Below are 25509 nucleotides of genomic sequence, written 5' to 3'. Positions count from 1 at the left end.
CTCCCAATGTTAGGTTACTCAGGCAAACTCACATCCTGGGGTTGCATGGACAAAAATATTAGATTTGGCACAGGCAGATTCCAAGTTAATTATTGCAACAGTTTATGTCATTTTGAATATCATTCCCTCTACAAACTCCTCCCTATGCATAAGTCAGTCAACTGATGATTTGCTCATCTTACAAGATAAATTCAGAGAGCAAATTTCTCTGGATTTAAAGTAATCCACTGACATCTCTGTTCCATAATATCCCCTCAGTGCGGATCAGTATCTCTAATTCACCTTAATTACTGAATGATACCAATTCTGATTTCCTGTTCCCAATCCTTATATCACTTTAAAAAGAATTTCCCTCTCTTTGCCACCAAAATGCTTTCGTATCATTCGAGTGAGATTAGGGGCACTGTACAGTTGGTCCTCATGTTTTACTTATTCCGTGCAAAAATTAAAGTTTCCTGCATTATGCAAGGATAATTATGTGCAAAAACAATTTTGTAAATTCATCAGCAAAGAATGTGCTTGGGATCTAAATTAAATTTTACCTCAAAGCATTTGCCTCTGAAAAGAACAAACCTCAAACCGCCTTTAACAACAGCAATTCCTATAAAGTTTTCCCAATGAAACATTAGAGATTGACTAACCTGCTTTTCCTTTCCTACTTAAAAGATCAAAGTTTTCTAGGGAAGCTGAATTTGCTAGACAAGTTCTTGGCTTTGCAAAGGAAGATTTGGAGACTTCAATGTTTGGTTCACTAAAGGAATACGCACTAGTAATAAAACTCCTTGGACACATCAGTCAAAGCTAGAAAAGCTACTACCTGTCAGGGAGCCAATTTTTATATTCTTTGTCCTTATTTTTCTCTCTGACAGGAAGGGAAACAGTCATTAGTGAAAGTTTTGGTAGCTTTGTAAACAAGACTTTCATCCTCCCAGAATTGCATTCAGATCTCCTATGCATTGATACAAAGAGCATCACTGAGCCATCAGGGAGGAGTATCTATCCATCACTACTGACCAATACCCAATACATGCCGGTGACCAGAAGATGGAAGGCTCTGGATCCTATACCCAATTCCTCAAAGCCACCTAGTCACCTGAAAATAGAAGTACTTCATCAGTCAGACTATGGACCACGTCTGCTGAAAAGGCTGTGATTGCACTCTCTTTGCCTTTGATTTATAGCATATGCATTCCTGCCTTTCTGTGCCTTTCACCGAGATATGACAAGACCCCACACTGAGCTGGTAAAGAGCTTTAAATGAAGAAGAACAGCAAGATTTGCAGCATCCCTAGGGGTCAAAATCTTCATATGATCCTTCTTCTGCCCTTTAGTGTGAGAGCTCTGACATCTTGACAGTTTTAATAGATACCCAAGAGGCAGAACAAGAAAGGAAGATCTTCGTGGTCCATCTTGTCTTTTTTAAAATGCTGAGGGATATTAAAACAGTAAAGCAGTAATACTTGGGGCCAAGGGAAACAGGGAACAAGACAGTGCTTTAATGTAAAATAGTAATGTATAGGTAGTGACACAAGAAAAACACCAAGAAATTCAGTTAGCAATATTCCTGCCCATCTCAAGTTCTTATCACAGAAAAAAACAAATGCTTTGATTTATAATTTCAAAGGTTAAATCTCAGTTACATCTCCTGGGATTTGATTTCCTACTTAATTTCACATCTTCCACAATTTACTTTTGAATTTCATTTCATCTATAAAATAGGTATTATAATCAGCCTATTGTCAATACAGAGCTTCATAAACATTCTGGATAAAGCAAATAAAAACAGTAACAGAGAATATAGAAAATAAAAATCCTGTCCTGTAAAAACAGGAATTACCCACAGTTAATGATAAATATATAAATAACACCATTCTATCTTTAATTATAAAGTACTTTAGAAAAATGATGGCCCAGCACTACTATAATTAAATGAATGGAATTTCAGCAATTGAGTTCAAGGGGACCAGAGTCTGCCTTTTCACAATGCAAGATAAACATTGAAGGATCAGTTTAACCACCTGTAAATGAAGCACCTCTGCAAAGAAACATGATCATGGCTTTACAGATGACATTAAGTCTAGGACTTCAGAACAGGAAGGAACAGATTTTTCGCAGGTGACTAAAACGACACATGCAATTCATTCTGTGAGCCCTATGGTTAATTAAAAAAAAAGGAAGCTAACAAAAATATTCCCCATTCGCATGTTTTTCCCCTCCACCCCCAGATCTCTAGAGAGAGTTAAAGATATAGATGAGACAGGAGGTTACTCACCGTCGAGGAGTCACTGCTTCCGGTCTCAAGTGTAGCTCCCTCAGCACAGGTGGGTGGGTGGGTAGAAAGTTGACTAGCCCTGCCCCCATCTATGACATCACACTCTACCTCATAAAAGGTAGTGAAAGTGCTCTGAACTCCAGTCTGATTTCCGAGAGATACAGAAAAGAGATAGTGAGAGAGAGAGCAAGAGAAATATTGTGCCGTAGCGTAGAGGTGAGGAGAGAGGAAAACGTGTGCTGAAGGAGCTATGCTTGGTCAAGGAAACAGGGACTCTTCCACGATGAGTAACCCCGCTGTCTGGTGGTTCCTCTCACTTGCTCCCATAGCACAGGTTAAGCATGCAAGCCCTACAGGGTTTGCTGATTGGGAAAGGGGATAAATTTTGGCACCTTTTGATGAAAACCAGAGAGGATAGAAAGCTCTATCCCTATTAAAAGCTGACTGACATCAGATCGGGCATGAGTTTGGTTGATAGACATCTGAGTAGCATTATTTTGCGTATGGTTTTGAACAGCTGAACTGTACAAAAACATAAACACTGATGCAGGCAGCTGAAATTCCAGTGACCACAACTGGAATTACACTGGTGTCCACCGGTGCTGAATAAACATTACACAATCCAGCCCTCTGGGCTGACCCCTGAATACAGGAAGCCAGAGGGTAGGCCACCTACACCACTATGTGAAGGAGGTCAGGAAAGAATTATGTTTTTCTCGCATTGAAAATTAGAACTGACAAACTGTGCTGAAAGAACAAGTGAGGGAAGTATAAAAATTCTGGGCGTACATTTATTTACAGAGCACACTTTAAAATTCCAGGAAATATCAACAAAATTGCAAAAAGGAGATGTTTTTAAAGATCGTACATTTTTAGACAATGGCAACCTTATAGGCTGAAGCACATTTTTTCAAAAAACTTCCCAAGAACTGAAACTGGAGGGCTTAAAATGGGATATTCATTCTAATTTATTGTAAATGGAATTTTTATCATCCAAATTCTGGAAAAGCAGGTTTGAGAGTAAACATAATTGCTTATATTATCCACTGGGATTTTCTTAATAACCTAGCTGTATACTAAAATTGAAAAAAAAGAATATACTGCTAAACCTAACTCCATTAAATAAAACTGCTCAGAGAATAGGGGACTATTCAGTGCCAGTAAAGAGTGCTAGCATAAGATCCTGCCTTTTGGAAGATGAAAAATGAATGCTCCTTAAATCTCTTTTAAGAGTATGTATTATAAGCACACAGAGTTAATACTGACGTTTTCCCTTAGGCTTTTTGTTGCTACAAGGATCATGTAAGTTGTAATCTAATCATGATTATTTTTTCAGTCTTAGTAATGATTAATGTGTATTCCCTGCTCTGTTTGTTTGCTCTTTGTTTTTCTCTCTTTTCATTCTATTGAAAAAAGAAAGTGTGTGACTCATGTCTACTACCAGTCACTTCACCTAACAGAAGTGTTTTTCTTCTTAACCTTCAAAATTTATATCATAATCTAATCCTGCAGTATCTGCAGATGCTACTTTAAACCAGCATATTTGTGGGTTTAAAAACTCAACAAATTGGCTAGTCCAGTTGACTAAATGAAGAGCTATTGTGACTGTTAGAGACGATGCATAACTTCAGGAACACAATGCAAAACTAGGCTGCATCTGAGTAATGAAAAGTGATGATAGTGCTGTGAATTTCAGTTCATAATTGAATTAAACATATCTCTGTCTGATTTCTCATTACATCATCTTGATTTCATGCTATTTGCACGTATGAAGATAGAGAGGAGGAAAAACACCTCTGGTACCCTGTATTGCATCTACTCCTTATTAACATGTCTGTCTGCTAGTCTGCCAAAGAGAAAAGATAAATTGAACTTTTAAAGGCTTTTATGGTAAAAAGTACCAAGTAGAATCCAGTTATTTCATAACACAGGTAACGTATGACTTGACTATTGCACCACAGTTGTTTTTGCCAAATAAAGTAGGAATATATTTCAAACTCCCGTGACCGCCAGACCTTATGAAGCCTAAGCAAGCTTGCTCATTCTGACAAAGAGAAGGATGTTCAGAGGATATGTCCTTAAATATGAGAAATATTACACTTGTAGAAGCAGTTCTAAGATCTCCTAAAAATAAATAAATTGTCTTTTACTGGAATAGAAATATATGGAAGTAGCACAATTAAATTCTGGAAGACTGAGTATGGCCAAGAATATTCTCCAGTAACAACACAAGATGAGAAATATGGTAGATTCCATCATGATAATGTGATACAAACAGTTCAATAGATTAGGTAGCAGATAATACCCCAGATGGTATTTTGGGGCTAGCACTGCTCAAATCTGAAATCTTGTTTTGACCTGCTTAGTATGATATCTGCAGTTGATAAAAAGAAAATTAAGGGAAGAGCAAAAAAGATAAGACTGATTTGTGAACATACACTAGAACACATTACTTGCCTAAACAGTGGACAAAAGCAGAGAAGGAATATACCTAACTGAAAACATTGTAAAAAAGTACATGCATTCAAGAAAGGAGGGAAATATTCGAAGTGTTCCAAGGAATACAACTAAGATTAATTAAATGAATGCATGGAAATGCAAAGAGACAGTAAATGAAGACTTTAATACTCTAAAATATTTTCTTAAGGGACATAATTTAAACCTGAGAGCATAAGAAAACTATGTGAATGCAGATCAAGTCGTTGACTGAATCACTTGCACCCAGGCACTAGAAATCAAGTTAAAAAAAGGGCCCATATTCATTTTGACATCAAAGATCTCTTGGAAAAAAACACCAGAGTGCTTGCTTTCTTGCTTAAAAAGATGGACAGATGATGGGGAACGGGCAGGCACCACTAAGGTACCAGTGGCTGCCATCTATAAAGTTTGAGTACAGCAAGACTGTGAAAAGCTGAGGAGTATCAACCACACAGAAACATTATATGTACTACTGGTATACTTACAGAAGGTAAAAATGGATATATTTTGAGGAATTGAAACAACAGCTTGGAAAGGCCACGAAAAATGCCAAGCTAACACATATCATAAAAGTTTGAGACCTTAACACAGTCACACCTCTGACCCAAAGATGTCCTGTTGCTGTAGTGGATCAGCTTGATGGATAAATGGAAAATTCTTTTTTGTTCATTATCTGTCATAGCTAAGGAATGATGAAATATGTAACATCCCATCTGAGACTGAGTAAAGCTGTAACTTCTCTAGTTTTTTGACAAAGGGAACGTTGAATCTAGTTTCAGGAATGAAAAAGGATGAAAATGTTTCTGCAGTCTTTTGGATTGGTTATTGATGCTCTAAGCCAGTTTTACAGGGTTCTAATTTGGTCTTTGATGAGATTTAGGACAAATCACTTCTATGTTTCGTCTCATTTTCTAGTGATACTGTTACCTACCTGGTAACCTAGTTCACAAGGTATTTTGATGATATGTTAGTCAAAATTAGAAAGAATTGCTGTTAAAAGAAAGCATTTGAGAATATCTAACAGTAACAGGTTAGGATTGATTTTTCTGATACTGGATAGTTTTCTACTTTGACTCCATACCAATGTCTTGAATACATTATACAAAACAAACCCTTTTTGTTGATGCAGCTTCTTATCAGTTATGTAAGGTTAATGATGTGATGTGAGAACAGACCTATTCTTCCTTTGCTCCTATGAGGTTCATAAATAATAATAGTAATAATAATATGTTCCAAGTGTGGAAGAAAATATTTCAGAGGTTAAAGATATGAGGCAACTTTTAACCTGCCTCACTCAGTTTGAGCTCTTCCTAAAGGCTATTTTGACCTCCTACATTTAATGGAAATACATTCCTTTTGTGAGTTTTAATAAATACTTTGTTGTAAGCTGTTTTGTTCAGTATTTCCAATTGAATCTGCTCAGGCTGGGAAAACCTGTAATGTTTTCCCTTGAGGGTATGTCTTCCTGTCTGTGAGTTTCTATGGGTGTGTTACTCATCTGCAACTCAGGTTGTCAAGAACTATAATTAAAGTGAAAGAAATTGATGTGTCTGAACCGAAGTCGTTATTCTTTTAATATCTGCAAAAGCAACATGTGATAGTACTTTTAGAAGTGAGATTAAGTCTCACCACTATCCAAATCAGGAAGTTAAATAATTGCAAGAGCTAAAAGATGTACTTCTGTATAAGAAACACAGTCCAAAATCTCCTCTTGTGTATTAAATCTGTCATTATGTAATTTCAGTTCTCCATAATTCCATGTGCAAGAAACAAACCTGATTTTTATTTAAAGCCTCAGGATGTGCCTAAGAACGCCCCAGAGGCAAGGAATTCTTATTTAATACAAAATGGTGAAGCTTCATCCCAAACCACCTCCTTTAAAGGCAGTAAGACAGAAAAAGAAGTGAACATGAGATACCACTGAAGTCCTCTCTTTCTTTACAGTGATTTTTATAGGAATAGTCCTTTAGGACCATACCTTAGGGTATGTTAGAATAGTCTCTAGGCCTTGCTAATTATTGCAGGGCTGGTGCAGTTTGTATATCACAAAGCCATAATCCCATTTTCTTCCCATCTCATTCAGCAAGGCCTGGAATAGGAAGACATGCTGGACTGAAGCCATAACTGCTATAGCAAGCAAGCTTTGGATTTTAGAGTGGTTACTATTTTTAAAACAAATGCAGTATGTAATGAAGCATATATATCAATATTTCCTTCAATTCTCTAATCTTTTTCTATGATCATATTTGTTTCAAGCCTCAATCTTGAATCCGTAACATGTTGCTTGGTTCTCATGGAATTAAATGGCTTAACATTATTTGGTATCAGAAATGCTTTTCTTTGCAGAAAACTCTTCTAATGAGAAATTTCAATAAATGTAATCTTCAGAAATTCATGAATATTTGTTACCTGATAAAGCACAAGAGCATGTTCCCTGTAGCCAAAATGCTTCTTAATAAGGATAAAAGTCTGACCTGACTAAATTTTAACCTACTAAATGTAAACATATGGATGGTGTGCATGCTTCTTGTCTCCACGAATATATTCTAATGAAGACAAGGGCAGTGTGATTTTGCTTTGCAAATGAAATTCTAGATAACATCTTTCCATTTATGCAGGATATATTGTTTCATTTTTATGTGTATGTGTGTTTACATGTGCATTTATATACAGTGAGATATTTTCTTAGTCCTGAAAACAGCCTTATATCAAAACACTGTAGCTTCAAAAGAACTGAGAGTATTTAATAAAAAATATTTTCTTGTTGAACTTTTCAGTTATGTCTTCAGCTTCGTTTGTCTGCTTTTCTTTACACAATATAAACTCTGCCCACCACCAATCCACCTTCACTCAGCTGTTTTGAAGAAATAACCATAGCACTAATAAAAATAAATCAACCTTTCCAAAGTCTTCTGCTTTATTCTTTACATGGATCATCCTTATGATCCCCCAGATGCCCAAAGTTCAGGGTATATACTATTGTACAATCCAGCAACAGTTATAAAGGCAAAACCAAGTGAACTCACAAACGTAGAAATAAGACCCTATGGGATCTTTCACTTAGCTGAATCAAAACACTGCACAGATGTCACTTGAAAGAGACCTCTGGAGGACTCTTGTACAACTTTCAACTTGAAATGAGTTGATTACCAACATTAGATCTGCTCCGCTGCTGCATTGTCTGCCTGGGGCTTGAACCCCTCCAAGGATGCCAACTGCATAAACTATTTGGGCTCCTGGTCCGCAGTACCGTTACTGGGAAGCAATAGGTAAGCTTCATCTAATGAACTAAATCTTTATTAATGTTACAAATTTGGAAGAATTATTGTAAATGGCTTTAAAGCCACCTATTTATGTCTTCTTTTTTTTCTATTTGTCTTTGAGTTGTTTCTTAGGATAATTAGGAATTTTTCACTGTTTTAACTTTCAGAAAGCCCTAAGACAGTGTTTCCATAAAATACATCATATATAATGAATATATGACATGAGGGATTTTATCAGAACTCATTTTGATTAACCTGCATAACTCACTGATGCTTTTATCCTTTAGGAGTAGTAAATTGACTCAGTGTCAGGATGATACATTTTTTATGTTACCACATAGAATCATAGAATAGTTTGGGTTGGAAGGTACCTTTAAAGGTCATCTAGTCCAACCCCTCTTCAACGAGCAGGGACATCTTCAACTAGATCACGGTGCTCAGAGCCCCGTCCAACCTGGCCTTGAATGTTTCCAGGGATGGGGCATCTACCACCTCTCTGGGCAACCTGTGCCAGTGTTTCACCACCTCAACTGTAAAAAATTTCTTCCTTGTATCTAGTCTGAATCTACCCTCTTTTAGTTTAAAACCATTATCCCTTGTGCTATCGCTACACGCCCTGCTAAAAAGTCTGTCCCCATCTTTCTTATAAGCCCCCTCTAAGTGCTGAAAGGCCGCAATAAGGTCTCCCCGCAGCTTTCTCTTCCCCACACTGAACAATCCCAACTCTCTCAGCCTTTTCTCACAGGAGAGGTGCTCCATCCCTCTGATCATTTTTGTGGCCCTCCTCTGGACCCACTCCATATCTTTCCTGTGCTGAGGACCCCAGAGCTGGACGCAGTGCTCCAGCTGGGGTCTCACCAGAGCAGAGTAGAGGGGCAGAATCACTTCCCTCGACCTGCACGACATGCTTCTTGTGATGCAGCCCAGGATATGGTTGGCTTTCTGGGCTGGGGGCGCACATTGCTGGCTTACAGATAATTTTTCATCCACCAGTACCCCCAAGTCCTTCTCGGCAGGGCTACACTCCATCCCTTCATCCCCCAGCCTGTATTGATACAGGGGTTGCCCCAACCCAGGTGCAGGACCCTGCACTTGTCCTTGTTGAACCTCATGAGGTTCACACGGGCCTTCTCAAACTTGTCCAGGTCCCTCCGGATCGCATCCCGTCCCTCAGGCGTGTCAACCGCACCGCTCAGCTTGGTGTCATCTGCAAACTAGAGATTATTGTGGAGTCCCACCAACTTTATGGTCCTGACTTTATCTCAGTCCTTTACCACCATGGCAATTCTTTGATTTCATATTCCTATATTGCTTTTGGGTTGGCTTTTTCTTCCCCTGACCCTTTCATATCTCATATTTCAAGTTCCTTGGCTTACTTCTTTATTATTTCCAAAGTCCTCTCCTTTACCCATTGTTTTCATTCCAAGTCTCAAAACAGAACTCCTTTCCACCAACGCCATCCTAAACAAATATCTTTCCATGAGTCCTGTCTCATTATTTTCACGGCATTGGTACATACAATACACCGTTCATATTTGCAAATCCCCTTTTTTGACATTCTAACTTATTCCTACAATCTTGTGGGTGAAACAGTAGGTAAACATGAAAAGCAACTTGCAAAAATAAAGCCTAAATCAAAAAAGAAAATTACAAAAGTCAAATTATATTCTTAAGCAATTTAGTAATTATCTATAGGGTCTTTGGGTCCATTATTCACTTTCCTTTACCAATCTGAGTATATCCACTTGTGTTATAACCACTTGTCAGATATTACCATAACCCAAACCCTAGTCTTGCAATGGTGTCAGCTTAGACATAGGACTATAGCTCTTCTCTGTGGTGTGTAACTCTTTGAGCACCCTCTGTCCGACAAACATGAACACAACAGTTATTTAGGAATAACTGCTCTTATCCTCAGCTCCAAGTAAATTGAATCACTAGCAAACAAACCACAAAATTTCTATTAGTGATATTTATTAATCATTAAGTACAGCTTGGTCTTAGCTCAGCTGTTTTCTACTGAAAACACTGACAGCTTGCTAGTCCAAGCAACCCAGCCCAGAAATATCTACAAACCATGGTTTGACAGACTGTTTCTGTGAATATGCTTCATGTATCATTCATCCATTTCTGTTATAAATTAATAGTAAAACTTATTTTGTTGCTAGCTAAATAACAGGAGTAACCTTTTTGCACTTCTGAGAATCTTGAGGAAAAGAAACAGTTTTGCAGTTTTGTCAATTTGCCAGCTCTCCCTTCAGCAAACTTTCTTTTACCTAATGCTAAATTGCCTGATTCAGGAGGAATTAAATTACTTTATTTACCAAACTCCAAAACAACATCTTCTCCATACTCTTAAGCATTGTAAATGCAAAGGTTCTCTCTGCCTACTTGAAAACAAACAAAAGAAAAACCCCAGAAAGGCTTTCTGAGGCAGGGGAATGAAATACCAAATCAGTGGCTCCTAAGCAACTGCTTATGCACAGGCTCTTAATCCAAATTCAATGAAAAATGGCCTTACCCGCTTTTAATAGCAGGTGAACCTCAAATTACCTGACTTTTCTTTGAGTCTACAGAATTCATAAGTAGCAACTTGATACTCCACTGCCCATACGCATACCAACTTGCTTTTACAGCACAAGGTAGTTTAGGGTGATTCAGCCTTAAATGAAAGAAAAATATGACCTTTAAACCATTTTGTTTTACTAGATGCAAGATCCATAGGCAGAATTGATAGGGAAACTGTTTGCCAGCTCACCTGAAGTAACTGCTGGATGCACAGCGTTATTCTGTGATAAAGAATGAGGCTCACTCTTTTTTGATGAGGACTAGCTATTTCCAGTTACCTTACTACTGATCAAGAATAAACATACAGACAGTTATTTTGCAGTATATCCCATATCTGTTAATATTTTAAGTATCCAACCTCCCAGTCCAGGTGTTATGGGAATTTTCATAATGTCCTACCCAAAGTTAATGGGGTGACTCCAGCCCTTTTACCTTCCTTTCTTCCCCAAAGTCCTCACTTAAATTCACCAAGCAAGAGCTCCTAGATAAAGTCACAATCTTAACTAAACTGCCTTATATCTTCAAAATATTATAATAATCGTTCTCTTAGTATCATAGCTGAGCCTATTATGGTAAGATAAATGGGCCTTTGAAAATAATTGGAAATTGGATCCAGCTACAGCATGTTTGGAGTGTGCTTTGGCTATTGATTCAATATTTTTGGATAGCGTTCAAAGCTACATGGCTGTTTGTATGACGCTGTGTATCTATCTGGCTCAGAAGTTTAAGACTCTTTGGGCAAATTTTCTGATAATACAGCTGATTATATCTGTAGAGTTCTGAAACAAACCTGAAAAGGATAGGGGGCTGCCTTGAATAAGGGATTTTCTTAGATTCTGTTCAATATAATCCTTCAGGAAAAACTGTAGCAAAGCCACTAACATGAACAAGAATTTTAAAAAATGCAAGCTCATAGCCTAAATGGAGAGTAGGTAAATGAGCTGATCAGCTTCAGAGCAGCAGTAAACAAAACAAGTGAATATTTATCCTAGGGTAAGAAATGAATATATAGATCTGTTTTATTGTAATGGTCTAGCTAACAGGAGTCCGACAGGAATACTAAAAAAATAAAGCAGCCCTAGAGTTAGAAAAAGTCTGATTTTTTTATCCAAATAACAAACATTATGGTTTAAACTGACTCTATCCAACAAAAGTAGCTATCACAAAAAGGCTATCTATCAGCATGCGCTAAGTATATCTAAATGGTATTTACTTCACTGAGAGTAGCATATGTTCAGCACCTCAGAGGATTCATTCCAATACAATGGTGCAACTGATTATGAAGCAAATATACATTACATTAAATAAACTAAGGCAAGAGACAAAGAAAATTATTTTGAAGTGCTTTTAGTCTGTGATTTTATTAAAGGAGGTTGTTCATTTTTAGAGGGGAATTAGAAATTGAATATTCAAATTTAAAATTACAGAAACATATATCTGTTTAGGGACCAAGTCAAAGAGAGTTTTATTAGGAACAAGGATACCAACTATACAGATTGGAAATATTTTTGAAATATTTTGCATTTTTTTAATATTAATTCCTTTTTGCTTTTATCTGACTTCCTCCTCACCCCTTTTCTTCGCTTTCTTCCCTATAATCTCCTTCAAGTTTACAAGGCTCCTCACTGAAGAACAGGTATCACATAGTTTTTCCGTATTTTACTTTTCAAAACTCAGCTGGAGTCAGGAATTGAGAGTCTCACCTTGCAACACAAATGGCCAAGTCAACCGATAGTCTAAATTGGCCTTGCTCCACTGATATTAATGAGGTTAGGCTGATGTATGCTAACTCTCAATTGCCAAATCTTGCTTATCTGGTGAAAATAATTTTGCTATCTGCATATGGGGAATTTAATGGGAAAGATCAAAGGAGACAAAGAGCTGGGGGAAAAGGAATGAAAGAAAGAAAGGGAAAAACAACAGTGGGTTCTTTACTGAAATAATTTACACTTCAGGAGCATGACATTTTCTTACTTTTTGATCTGTTTTTCTATTTGCAGAAAAGTCAATGACACCAAAAAGAACCCCTTCATATGCTATGCTAATATCATATTAATCTATAGAGGAAAAAGCAAACAAGATCAGCTTTATGCTTATTTTCAGAGATAAACCACACTGAACTACTGAATCTTGTGGGGGAAAAAGAGAAATAGAAGTTTCACCAAAAAGATATATAGCACATTATATGTTAGGTACACAGTATTTTTGAAGTTGTTGCACCACATTTTTCTCTAACAGAACTGTAAGAATTGTGGGGTTTTAATTGGTTTTGTGTCTCTTTCCTTTTTACATAAATATACATATGCCCACACATAGATTCATACATACATACGTATACATTCATTTAATTTGTAAATATTGATTAATATTCTTAATAATGTAAAAATTCACGCAGAATTGTACTCCCCATAATAATTCTGAATCATAACTCATCTTTTGGATCAATCTGAACTATATTGCTGTTCTTTGTAAACACAGTAGTAAATTACAACATTGTAATAATCATCCTGGTGCTTGATATTTACATGAAAACACTTAAATATAGTGCATTCACATAAACTTACTTCTGTAGTCATAGATTGGGAAGCTTGAATTCTGGATTTCTATTGTACTTCTAAGATTGTACTGTATGCAAGTTGCCAAATAATGGTATTTCATTTTAATGTAAATAAAATACTGTTTATTTGTAATTGGCTATCCAAGAGAAAATGAAGAAGAAGATGGAAGCAGAAGCAGCAAGTAGACAAGCAGATGTAGATGTGCACTTGGATACCAGATCTCTGGATAGCAAAGGAGCATACAGTACCCAGCACCTTGAAGACAAACAGCTTGGGAAACACTATCAGGAAAGCACTGTACTAACTGTGTTATACCAGGTAACAAGATAATGCTCTCAAAAAAGGGATGTACAGGAGTTCAACTCTCTCTATCACCTCCTGTTCAGAGCAACAGCAGAAGAAGCAACCTAGGCAATCTTAAAATTTTTTGTATGTCCGTACTACTGAGTCTTTGGAACAGACACAAATAATTTCTGTGGTTGAAGCTGGCTTTGCCTTTGTCTGCAACTGACTGTAAAAACCCAACCAAACAGAAACACAATGGTGATGATGCCTGGTAAGCAGCAGATGCTAACAATGCCAGACTAGAAATGATGAAGTCAAGCGGTTCGGCCACTTAAATTTCACAACGGATGGTGATGTTCCAGTAACGAATAGATGCTAGAGATTCACAATGGCTTATTCAGCATCCACATACACTGAATAAAGAGACTTGAAAAAGAAACACACACAACCACAAAAGCCAAGCTGGTAGAAGCACTGATTTGGGTAATTGCTATAGATAGATGAATATGACAACTCAATGGGTATGAAAGCTGGACCCAGATGGCAGTAGGGAAGAAAAGATCATAGCATTTACTATGCAGCATAGCTGTCAGCGATACAAGGACAGATCACTCCATTAATATCAGGAAAATGGAAGAGGATCTTTTCATTGCTGTGGGAAGATCAAGGTATTAAAATTACATATGTACATACGTCAAGAAGTGAAGACCAATTGCAGGACAGACACAGGAACATTTAAGCAGCTCCTTTTAGGATTGCATATATGACTTCAGAATGTTTGATCCAAGAAAGCCTGGCAAATGTTTAAGACCTTCTATAGTGCTTTGCAAAAATTCAAAACGTTATGTAGTTGAGAACATTTGCTCTGACTTCTGATATGTTTGAGGAAGGCCAGTGATTTCACTGGGGAATCTTATGGATGAAATGAAAGGCACAAGTTAGTTGTCCTAACAATCTTCGTACTTGATTGGGCTTAAACAATGAAAGGGTGCTTTTTCAAAACCGCATTTGAAAACAATCTTGTTTCAAGTATCTTGGGTCTCACAAATCACCGTCATTTTGAACACACACTCAGGAGAGTGAAACATATTATACATTTACATACATATGGTCTGTATTTGAGTTAGAAGACAACAAAGGTGTCATAGGGCTAATACTAGGGTGATTAGTTAAAAGAAAAAAATAAGAAAATCATGAAGAGCAGCAATTGCTACTGCTTGGTTGTAGTAATTGCCAGAGGCACAGAGTCCAACATTAGGAGAAGGAAAGAAAAAATAGTTTAAAAATGTAGAAAATTCATTGTTTATAATATTACTGCTGCTGCACATTCTTGTCTTTACTTCTAAAAAAGATTGTGTGTAAAAAGTTTGTAGTGTTCATTGAAAATAACTGAAATAACTGGACGGGAATTAGAGTATATAATCATTATGCTTGCCAATAGTATTTGAAAACAGCACGTGCATCAAAAATTAAAATATTTTGCCGGCTTTCCAGAGTTTTTGCTAAACCTAGTGTGCATTGGAACCTGAGTGAATGAAATCCCATTAGTCATCACTATCTTAACAATATGCACTTCATACAGAGCTGGCTTTTGCACAGAGGAAGGAAATTACCAGTACTAACAAAGGAAAGAATATTTATATGAGCAAATATACAAAAAGCTCCAAATAATTATAATATTCACAGTTTGGCAATGACTTTCTAGGCTATAAAATTACTTTTCTTTTGGAAGAATGAAGATTTTACAGGGTTAGTATAAACAAAGGGTACTTGGAAAATCAAATTGCTCTACGCAAGTTATTGTAAGGTCTGGAATAATGGCAATAACATTTAAAAAGCTTGCTTATGAATCACTATGTTTTTGTTTTGTACATTATTGCCATCAAAAACGCTCCCTTTCAAGTGCTACATGGGAAACATAAATGGCTAAATACAAATACCAGCTTACCCCTGATACAATAAGTTCTCCTCCCAGGTTCTGAACTTCTGCCTTCACTTTGCTGCAGATATTGAGTTGGTGGCAGTAGAGGGCAATGCGCTGCAGGTAGGCTAGCAGATCCTGTTTGCAGGCTGAGTCTGGGCACTAGAGACAAAAGAAACATTTGATTAGATGTAGCTGAATGTATATTATTATAGAGAGGTAATCAGAGGAGATAGTGGCAATGTGTGTGTATTAGGTGGATCCATTTCACTTCATCTTTACATAAGATACTTGATGAAATGTGAAAATTCAAACTCTACCTTTCATTTAACTCAAGACTTATGAATTGTAACCTGAAGATGCATTATATCTTTTTGTAAAAAGAAGAAACTTCTCTGTCAGCCACTAATGAAAGACAACGAAAATAGTATGATTGCTATGTAGGGGGGTGTGTGTGTGTGTGTGTGTCACTTATCATAACAGTTTATACAGAACAGAAGAATCTATTGAGCAGCGAAAAGACCAAGTTTGACCTGAAACTCCAGGTTGCCTGCTGGGTGTCCAGGTTAAGATACAACATGGACCAGTTAAAGTCCAGATAAATCCAGTTCTTACTGATTACATCCACTCTAATGCCAACTCTTGACTGTCTTGCCAGCTTCCCTGGCGTTTGTGCAGACCTTCAGAGGACACAGCTCTGCTTCAGACTTGGCAAAAGCCAGGCCCCTTACTGACACACGAAGGACTCAAGAGGCAGAGGTGAAGCTGCTGGGGTTTGGTATCGACAGATTTGGCAAGCTTATTGTTAATGCATAAATACCTTAATCTGTGCCAGAAGGAAATTATTTCCTAAAGTGTGACATACTACAGAGTCCCTCAGCAGATGACATCAGTATTGCAGCTCTTCTCAAGAACACAAGGAGATAAGCTGGTCACTCTGCATGTCTAAGGGATACTTCTTCATACTAGAGGGAAGTCTATCTACAGTCCTGTACCATTTTGGATGCTGTGCATCTCAAATGTGTTTTGATACAAATTATATTAGGTCAAACGTGGTAGACTCAGTGAAGGTTTTATAATCAGTAGAACTAGAAAGGGCCCAAGTACAATTTATTCATAGTATTTGGGACTCTGAATAGAAACTGCATCATCCCCCGCAATATCAACAGCATAATAAACAACACTCTTGTAGTTAATATTCAAAGTCTTGCCTCAAAAGAACAGAGCTCAGTAATTCACTCTGATGAAACATTGCTAAAAGAGTCCATTGCTAACAGCACGTCTCCAATAAATACTCTTTGGGGCTACCCAACAAAGTCTGACTGACAATGTTCTTTGAAAGTATAGCTTGGGGAACAAAGATTCCAAGTATGTCTTTTTAGCATCTTACAAAGTTTATGCTCAATTTTTGTAAAATATTATCAGAGCGCTTCAACAAAAACTGATAAAATTAAACACACATGAGTCAACAGCATCACAACCTCTGACTTGAGAAGACTGCTCTAGCCCCAACAGCTAATGCTGACAGGGAACGTTTGTGGTGAAGTAGTTGCATATACTGTCGTCTATAACACTGAAAGCAGTCACTTTGTTTTTTTCTCTCCTTTTAAAACTGACAATAAACAAAGCTGGAGGTTCATTGTGGCTGTTAGGTTTAATCTGCTTTATACTTATGGCAATGCTATAATGCCTCTCTTGCTCAGACAGTTGCCACATCTTTCAGGCATGAATCCCTAAGAGACCTCTTCTCCCTACCGGTGACAACTTAATACAGAAATATTTACCCTACTCTTGAAGTCTATGAACTGAAAGAAATGAACTTTAATGCAATACTTCTAGAGAGCTGACAAAGCTTTAAATACAAGTACCTCGGAGCGAATGAAAACGTAAGATCTCTCTCATTGGAACAGTAATTAAAAATGCAACTGTGCATAAAAAGTTTATATTGCATGAGTGCCTCCAAAGTTCTGTAAAGTATCATTAAAGTGCAAGCATTAAAACAAACACTTCATTCTCATAGTGATTTTACTGTTTATTATTAAAGTGTGCACGTTAAAGTCTTCTGAAATTTAAAATGTGAGTCAAGCCAATGCACTCTAAGCATAACAAGTCTCTTTGTGTTTCTTTCTTTAAAATATTCCACCTCTGCAAATAGTGTAGACTGGGAATTTCATCAGCTGACAGATGGATTTCTTCTTTCTTATGCTAAAATGAACAAATGCTACATTTGAAGGACTGGAATGGGTTAACTACAGGAAAAATGCTAGCTGATAATGAAGAAAACCTAAAGCCATCATTTCTGAGGTTATAGGAAAAGGGACAGCTTCAGGTTTCTTGCCACTCTGGCCCATATTCCCTGGCAGGACATGTTACACATTCTTACATGCTTACTTAAAGAAGAAAAAGAAATACTTATTTTGAAGGGAAAGACTAGAGGCAAGGAAGTTATCGCTTCCCACTTCCAGCAAAATCTCTCCTGACGACAATGAAAGAAAAGAAACTATAGGAAGTTTGCAAGGGAAAAAATAGTCAAATTTAATTCGTCTAAATCTAAAATTAGCTACCTAGAACCTGGATTTGAAATTTGGCTCCTGACTTTTAATATGATGCTTCCTCTTGCTCTCCAGATGGATAAATAATCCAGTCTGAAAGGGGCTGAATATAGCAAGTTAATTTTTCCAGTTGTGGCATGAATTTGGTAATGGGACTGAGAACACGAACACTAGAACATGGAGCAGGGCACTGTAAGGTGAAAGCACGATACTCTGATGCAAAGCAGAAGAAAGGGAGTCAGGGAATCTTGAAAAAGAAAAATGCCATATCAAGGGAAATTGCTGGAAGAATGAGCTGAAAAGAATATAAGGATTCCTAGGCATATGGCAAGGGTAATGGAGCATCCAAGTCTCTACTGCTCTCATGACAGCAAATATATCAGTCTAATTCTAATATAATCACCTGGGTCCAGAAGTGAGTCTGTGGAATAATTCAGGCATTTCTGAGATTTAGAGAGACTCATTTATGACTTTCCTGTACTGCAAAACCCAAGCTGACTGGTACGGAACTTATATTCAATGGGTAGATTAGTATCCAGGCAGTGCCTTTCAACAGGTAATTTTCTGCCAAGTAGACATAACCTTTTTGTGCAGAAGCCAACTCATTGATAGAGGTTACATTATGTTTCTGCCCATTTTTGTTGTTACCTGATCAGCTACCGCCCGTGCCAATTTGTCCATCCTTGATCCTGCCTCTGCAATCTTCTTGGCTGCATTAATGACATCTGATGTATTCTTCAGGGGGCCTTTACCTCTGTGAAATACAATACAGTTATGCACAATCTAAATAAATCATGAAAGGCAACAGGTTTAGTGACCCTGTTTAGTGTTCGATTTTAAAATAGTAACACAAATGACTTCTTAATTTATTAGTATTTCACCTTTTAACTACTTTATAGTACAGCTCGATTAAGAAGTTGGTCTGCTATATTTCCTCTCTCTTACAAAATGCCTCACTAGCAATTTAGTCTGATGGCGCCTTCAAGCACATGAGCTAATTTACTAGTATATGCATTTTTAAGTGCTCATTGAGCCAACATTCTTTCGGAATACACAACTACTTCAAAATTATGTTATTCCCAAGCCAGTGCTAAATGTTAAACCTGTCATGTCTAGAGCAAGAATGTCACATTTTAGAAAACCTTTTTTAGTAGATTTTTGTCAGCAGAGATACGTGAAGCATAATCCTTATGTTACAATTAAATGTTACACTTAAAACATGTATAATTAGCTTTAAGACTGATCTTTCACTATACTTTTAAGAGGATGCACAAAACTCTGATTTTAGTCATTAAAGTTACAAAAATGTATATAGACAAAAAGTAAAAAGTCACTGCAGACTTTTCTGAGTTTGCTTCAGACTCAAAACTTTAATCCTGTTTGTAATAATAAATTTGCTGCTGCTCCTGAGAATGGCTCAGTTGGAAGTGAGCTGATTTTCTTTTTTTTTTTTTTTTTTCTTGTTATACTATGTGGAGAAATATAGCTTCAGACAAGACTGATGGAAAATCATAATATGATCAAACTTAGGTTTTTTTAAACTAAAATTGAAGGCATTTTTTCTAAGCACAACATAGTAGTATGTTTTCATTTTTTTCACCTATAATGCCAAGAATAACATACCGAAATGTATTTCCATTTTTATCTTCTTTCCATACTTTCATTTTCACCTTAAACAGATAGGGAAATACAACAAGTATCCCACTCTCATTAAACTTAAACTGTAGCAAAAATCCTTCAGTGACCTCATATGCCTCTACTTTAATTACATCAGCAGATCTGACTGTCACAAACTCCAGGCATTTGAAAAATTATTCTATTTTAACACTGCTGAGGTTACAGTCAACCAAAAAGGTGTGAAAGGCTTTGTTCTGTTTTAATGGAATATATTAAACAAGTTTTTATTGAATCTGATGTAAACAGAGGTGCACTTTGATGATTTTTTTTTAATTTACTTCAAATATGACAGTAGTTTTCTCTCATTCTCATATTAGTTCTGTCCTTTTGATGGTAGAAAATGTAATTACAAAACTTTCAATTTGATGTTCAACGTATCAAAGGTTGACTGGGAGGCTGCAGAAAGTGTTCGTATTCTGGGCTGTTGCTTTAGAACATTATTTCTTCCTTCCATGAAATGATGGTACTGTTTGGACAGTTTTTCACTCTGTTTTTGGGCAGAAGGATCAGAGACCCAAAGACAATACAAATATAAAATTAAGATTCTTTTAAAACATCACCCTTCATAGGAGGTTCTACACTGCCATTTAATATACAGGAGTGGTGAGTCTACTGCAAAAAGAACAGTTGTAAAAGCACAAACTGAGAAAAAGCAAATAAGCTGAGAGAATAATTACTTGGAAAGAAGTATAGTAGTAATCTATTAAAGTAAGCAAACTTGCTATATGCATAATTAAATTAAAAATGAATAAAAATGTTTGCTGTTGCCTATTACCAATTAACTAGCCATGTGAGTGCAAATAGTTATTTGCAAATTAATGGTATTTATACACACCCCCTATCTATCTATCTATCTATCAAAAGGTATGTGCGAACGCTATATTGTCAATGCAGAGACTGTCGCCTCTGAAATGGGTCGAAGGCTCCAGACACAAGGCATGTGATCAGCTGGTGATTAAGAAATCTATTTGAGCACCTCAGTAAGATGAATAAATGGATGTCTTATTTTAATTCTGAATAAAAACATGAAGATTTTTGTCCGGTTTTGTCTAATCACATTTTGATAAATACCATTTAAACTTTTGAACTCCCTTTAAAAATAAACACTGAAAAACCTTTAATTTATTATGGTGATCTGTAATTCAAAGAATCTTGTAACATGTTCTCCCTGGTGTGATTAACAATATGACTATATTTCAACAAAATAATTCTGTTTATATGATATCATTAATGAATGGCTTTTTGATGCTTTGTAATTAGAAAAGAACAAGACATCAATAGAAAAAAAGAAATGAAAGCAAAAAAAAACCATTACTGACAGGCTCCAATAAATTATTAGATCAAAACAGTTTCATTTCATTAGGGATTTTTTTGGAAAGAAGTTCAGTGTTCAAAATGATATAAATAGTTTTGCCATTATTTTTGATTGACACAAATTGTGTTGAAATGTTGAAAGTTCAGAGAGGCACATGCATTTAGATGGGTACTAAAGGAAATGTCAGTTGAGCGTCTGTAAGGTCACAGACAATCTTTGCTGCTGAAATTCAAGATGATCTGCAAATAAAACAGATTCATAAATAGGACAAAAACTTCATGTGATTAATCCCATTTGGAGAAATATCCAGAGCAGTCATGTATAGACTGTAGAACCCATCCCGTTACGTATGATGTGTGTTACCTGGCTTTGCATCCCCCAAACCACAGCACATCATCTTAACAGGCTATAAATTGCAACAAAAAGGACAGATGTGGGATGTCTGAAGAAGTACTCAGCACAGGTTATTTTGTCCTTACCTAGTAAAGTCTGTCATTTCCATCATAATCATGCACATCTGCTTTGCCAACACAATGATGTCATTACCACTGTCATCCCACTTGGCCACTTCTGCATCCAGTTTGCTCTTTTCTTGGTGGAATATCTCTACCTGCTCGGCAATCTTAGCCTTCTCCTCCTGGGGAAGCTGAGCCATGATAGCCTGGAGAAAAAATGGGAGAAGTTGGCCATGAAAAAAGGAAGCTAGAAACTATAAATTTCCAGCAGTCCAAATGGCATGCCCAACTTCTAGTTTCTTTTTATGGGAGTTGAAGATGCCACGAAAAATCCAGTAGACATTTGATTTCTGTTAGGAAAGGCAAAACCAAATTCACAGCATGTTTATAGCTCTTCTTATACCTTCAAGAATTTAAGATCATATATGTGATGTCATGATATACAGATTATTTACCAGTTGATACAGGAAGATTAATGAAAATCCCTGTTAAACCTTAACTTTTAGGAAGAACAAAATGAATGACATCTATGGGAAAAGGCAGACTGAATTGCCAGTATCTCCCCCAGTTTCATTCTCTGTCAGAAACAGAGGTTTTCTGCTTAACCCAATGCTAAAAATAAGCTATGACATGCAAGATAATACATTTGAAGTGAATTGTAATGAATGTACCTTTCAATAGTATTTAGTGGTCTAATTGTCTCTTGGAAGACACGCAAAAAGGCACTACACAGGTTGACACTAATCTGCCTCGGCATTACCAACAAAGCAGAAAGTTCCCTGCCCCCGCCAAAAAAAAGAAAAAAGAAAACCCTACAAAATTATTATAATTACTTTTGAAGATCAAATGGACACTTCCAATAATGATTTCCAAGCTGAGCTACTATTTGGCTTTAGGGGTTCTGAAGACCATATTATGCATTTAATGGGGTATGACACATATTTAAGTGCCATTACATTTTTTCTTGTTTATGTCACTTTCAATCAGCTGAAGTCTTTCTCTACATATTCTTAAAATGCTCTTGGCTTTTAAAAATTCATAATTGACCTTTTCCAAAACTGAAATTAAAAAAGGTTATAAACAGTAGATCAGAAAATGGGAAATTTGCAAGTTAATCAAATTAAAATGCAACACATGAGTTTTAATTAGGCCTTATCAATGTAACTCAGCAGTTTCAAATGGTAGCATATTAGTCTTCCCACAGAAAAATGCAGTGTAAGTCAAGCTAATAAATAAATATATAAAATACACATAAAAGACCAGAACAGATGAATTGACTGAAATTAAGAGAATGTGACAGGAGTATTAAAATTTGGAAAGCTGATTTGTATGTCTTGCATGTGGTTTCTTTCTGTGGGCAGCTTCACCTGCACAGCCTTTAAACCGGTATACAGTGTTTTAACATTTCTATTCCAGCTGCTGATGTGTTTTCAAGGAAGCTATATCCTATAGCAAATGCAGCTCATATATTCAAGTTTTATTTCCATTGAAGACCAACACAAATTTTTCTACTGAAATACTAATAGCTCCATGGAGTAAGCATATTAAACAAATCCATTATGTTCCACAAATAAAAATCCAGCTTTTCTACAGAAAAGGTTGAAATAAGATACTATTCTGCTTAGCAGCCTCATTTCAATGAGTCACTCAAGACTGTGGACAGGGCAGCTTCTGCTTAGCATGTTTTCATTTTAGGTTTTCGTCGTTTGTTGCTTCTTGTGACATATTGCATTCTACGTTATTCAGGAACAGGACTGTCTTTATAATATATTATGTTTATACAGTGTGAGCTGATCAAAGCAGAAGGTTTTAAGTGCAGCAGTGATAATAACCGCAATAAATGTAATAGAATTTAAGACTCCTAAGTCCCTAGGTGAACTAGATTCTTCATAAAAACATTACTGCAGTCTTGGTTTTCAGATCAAGAAAGGATGATATGCTACCCAATCCTAGATGTAACAAAAAAAAAAGGACTGTGAAATAACTATTGTATCTCAGTACTTTGTACCTGAGACTTACTTTAGTAGTCAATTCTTTGAATATATCAAACAGGACTTTCTGCTCTTTAAAATATAAAAATCCCTCAAAGATAGTCAGCTGCATCCAGAACACAGCTCTGTCATCGTTCTCAGGGTAAGGTATCCAGGCATCATTCTGCAATTCTCCTGACTGCATGGTTTTCAATGCCAGTTCCTGGTCACCCACCTCTCTGGGATGGGACCTACAATCCATCTGCTCTTCGCATTCTTCCCATACCTCTAAGTAAGTTTCATTTAGGTTTGCATTACTCTACTATTTCTTTTCAGGGTATAAAACGTTTGTGTCAAGCCCTAACATACTGCGGGTCTTCCGACAGCAGCTGAAAACTCCTCTTTCCTGGTCCTCTGAATTGATTTGAAAGCAAAGCATTGTTGCCTTTTGGTCTTCAGGTTCGCAGCCCTACAATTCAAGAAGTCACCATTCCAGTTACCAGTTTTTGCTACAGTGTTTGAATGTGTGTGTGGAGGATGCTTCTCTTTTAGTCCATTATTTCACTTTTAGCACTTATCCAAAGAAACTGCAGACCTGTGCAAAACACCCATGAAAATCATTCAGGTAATTCCCAGTTCTCCACTGGTTCTCTGCTGGAAAATTTTAAGGCTTTTTTTTAAACTCTCTTTCCAGTCAAATATATTTTCATTATGTCATTTGCCCCCAAAATTATATGCTGATTTTATTTGTTTAAATAATCTGAGCTGAGCAGCCTATTTAGCAAAAGGTAAACATTCATCAGAGGGTGGGTGGCATAATCCGAGTGTTAACAAACTTCACTTCTCCAGCACCTGTGACCCCCGAAGCACTCATCAGCTTAATTTGCTATCCCCATGCACAAGCTGAGGTCGCAAATCACAATGACTCGAGTTTATCATGATGTAATTACCCTGGTAAAATTACATTGACTCAGTAACAAATGTCTTCAATTACAATTAAATTACAGGGACTCCTCGGTAGCTTAAACAGATCTTCTTGACAGGTTTGCACACTGGGAAACATGACTAATGTAGGATTTCTCTGGATACAGCACATGGTGCCCTGATGGTTTGTTTTTTGATTTTTTTTTTTTTTAATTTACTGACTACTCCCATGGTTTCAACACATTTGCAAGGCCTTCAAGGCCTTCTCCTACAGCACTAGCTGGGGCAAACGGCTGATACAAGGCATCACATAAGCCTAGGGAAGATCATTCAACAAAGTCAGTGCTTTTCAAATAGGTGCGACATGAAAAATCTGTAAACACCTAGGTCAACTTACTCCCATTGTTTCTTAAATGACCCTGAAGATTTGAAATCGCTGCATTTGCTTGCTGAGGTATGGGTTTTTATTTGTAGCTTTACAGAGACTTAATGTAGTATGTGGGTTTTATACTCACCCTTGCACTCTGGCCAGCAATAAGCTGGTCATCTTCAGTCTGAACACTTGTTCGACTGCGAACGTCATAGTCTTCCTGCTCAAAGTCTGAATCATCCTCTAGCTCTTCAGGGGTCTAGAAAGAGAGACAGGGAGAAAAAGCAAAAGAGAGGAGATGACAAGCTTATAAAGGATACAGACAAAGTCCTATGTACAGTAAGTTCTTATTTCATCGACTACCTGCCCAGGAAATGCTGTTTCTCTTTCCTTTTAAATTAACTTGTCTGCCCAAGCAGTCAAGAACTGAAATTGAATTGTCTTAAAAATTAAGTTGGTTCAACTCTAGTTTTCTTTATAAATGGCATTTATCATTACCTTGCCCCAACTTTTCTTAACTCTGTTAACATGATAAATGCCATTCCAAGAACAAATGGACTTTGGAAACACTAACAACTGAAATGCAGTATCTCAAAATAATGTTATTTCATATATAAATGGACACTAATACTATTATAGTACTGGAATTGCCACGTAATCTTCAAAAGAGAAAATAAATACCTGGGAAAAAGGAACTAACATCCTGGAGGAAAATGTTATCAAAGCAAATAAGAGACTTCCCCTTGAAAAAAAAATGTAAATGATGTCAACTGGTTTTGAAACAATGTAAAGTTTATAATCTGCTTTATCTTATGGGTTCACATGGTTCTCTTCAGATACACAGCTTTGGAATTTGCCTCATCCCCTAAACTGAAACCACGTTATCTCCATTGCTGGTGCT

General features: G+C 36.7%; 1 protein-coding gene across 4 annotated transcripts in view; it reads right to left on the bottom strand.

Moving 5' to 3' along the window:
• Positions 1–25509, bottom strand: part of CTNNA2 (catenin alpha 2) — a 510643-nt gene that overhangs the window by 14897 nt on the left and 470237 nt on the right. For 3 of the 4 annotated variants that reach the window (XM_087736022.1, XM_087736023.1, XM_087736024.1), the window contains 4 exons: positions 24754–24867; positions 21369–21550; positions 18546–18651; positions 15373–15507 (listed from right to left, as the gene is read on the bottom strand). In XM_087736022.1, the coding sequence (XP_087592148.1) occupies positions 15373–15507; positions 18546–18651; positions 21369–21550; positions 24754–24867 (537 nt within the window). Of the gene's footprint in view, positions 1–2272; positions 2417–15372; positions 15508–18545; positions 18652–21368; positions 21551–24753; positions 24868–25509 lie in introns of all 4 variants that reach the window. The other variant, XM_087736026.1, reaches the window with a different exon arrangement.

The sequence above is a fragment of the Nipponia nippon genome, unplaced genomic scaffold (genome assembly GCF_047370975.1).
Source record: "Nipponia nippon isolate SJK-2023a ecotype South Korea unplaced genomic scaffold, ASM4737097v1 scaffold_6, whole genome shotgun sequence".
NCBI lineage: Eukaryota > Metazoa > Chordata > Aves > Pelecaniformes > Threskiornithidae > Nipponia > Nipponia nippon.
This window is presented reverse-complemented; position numbering and strand designations above follow the sequence as displayed.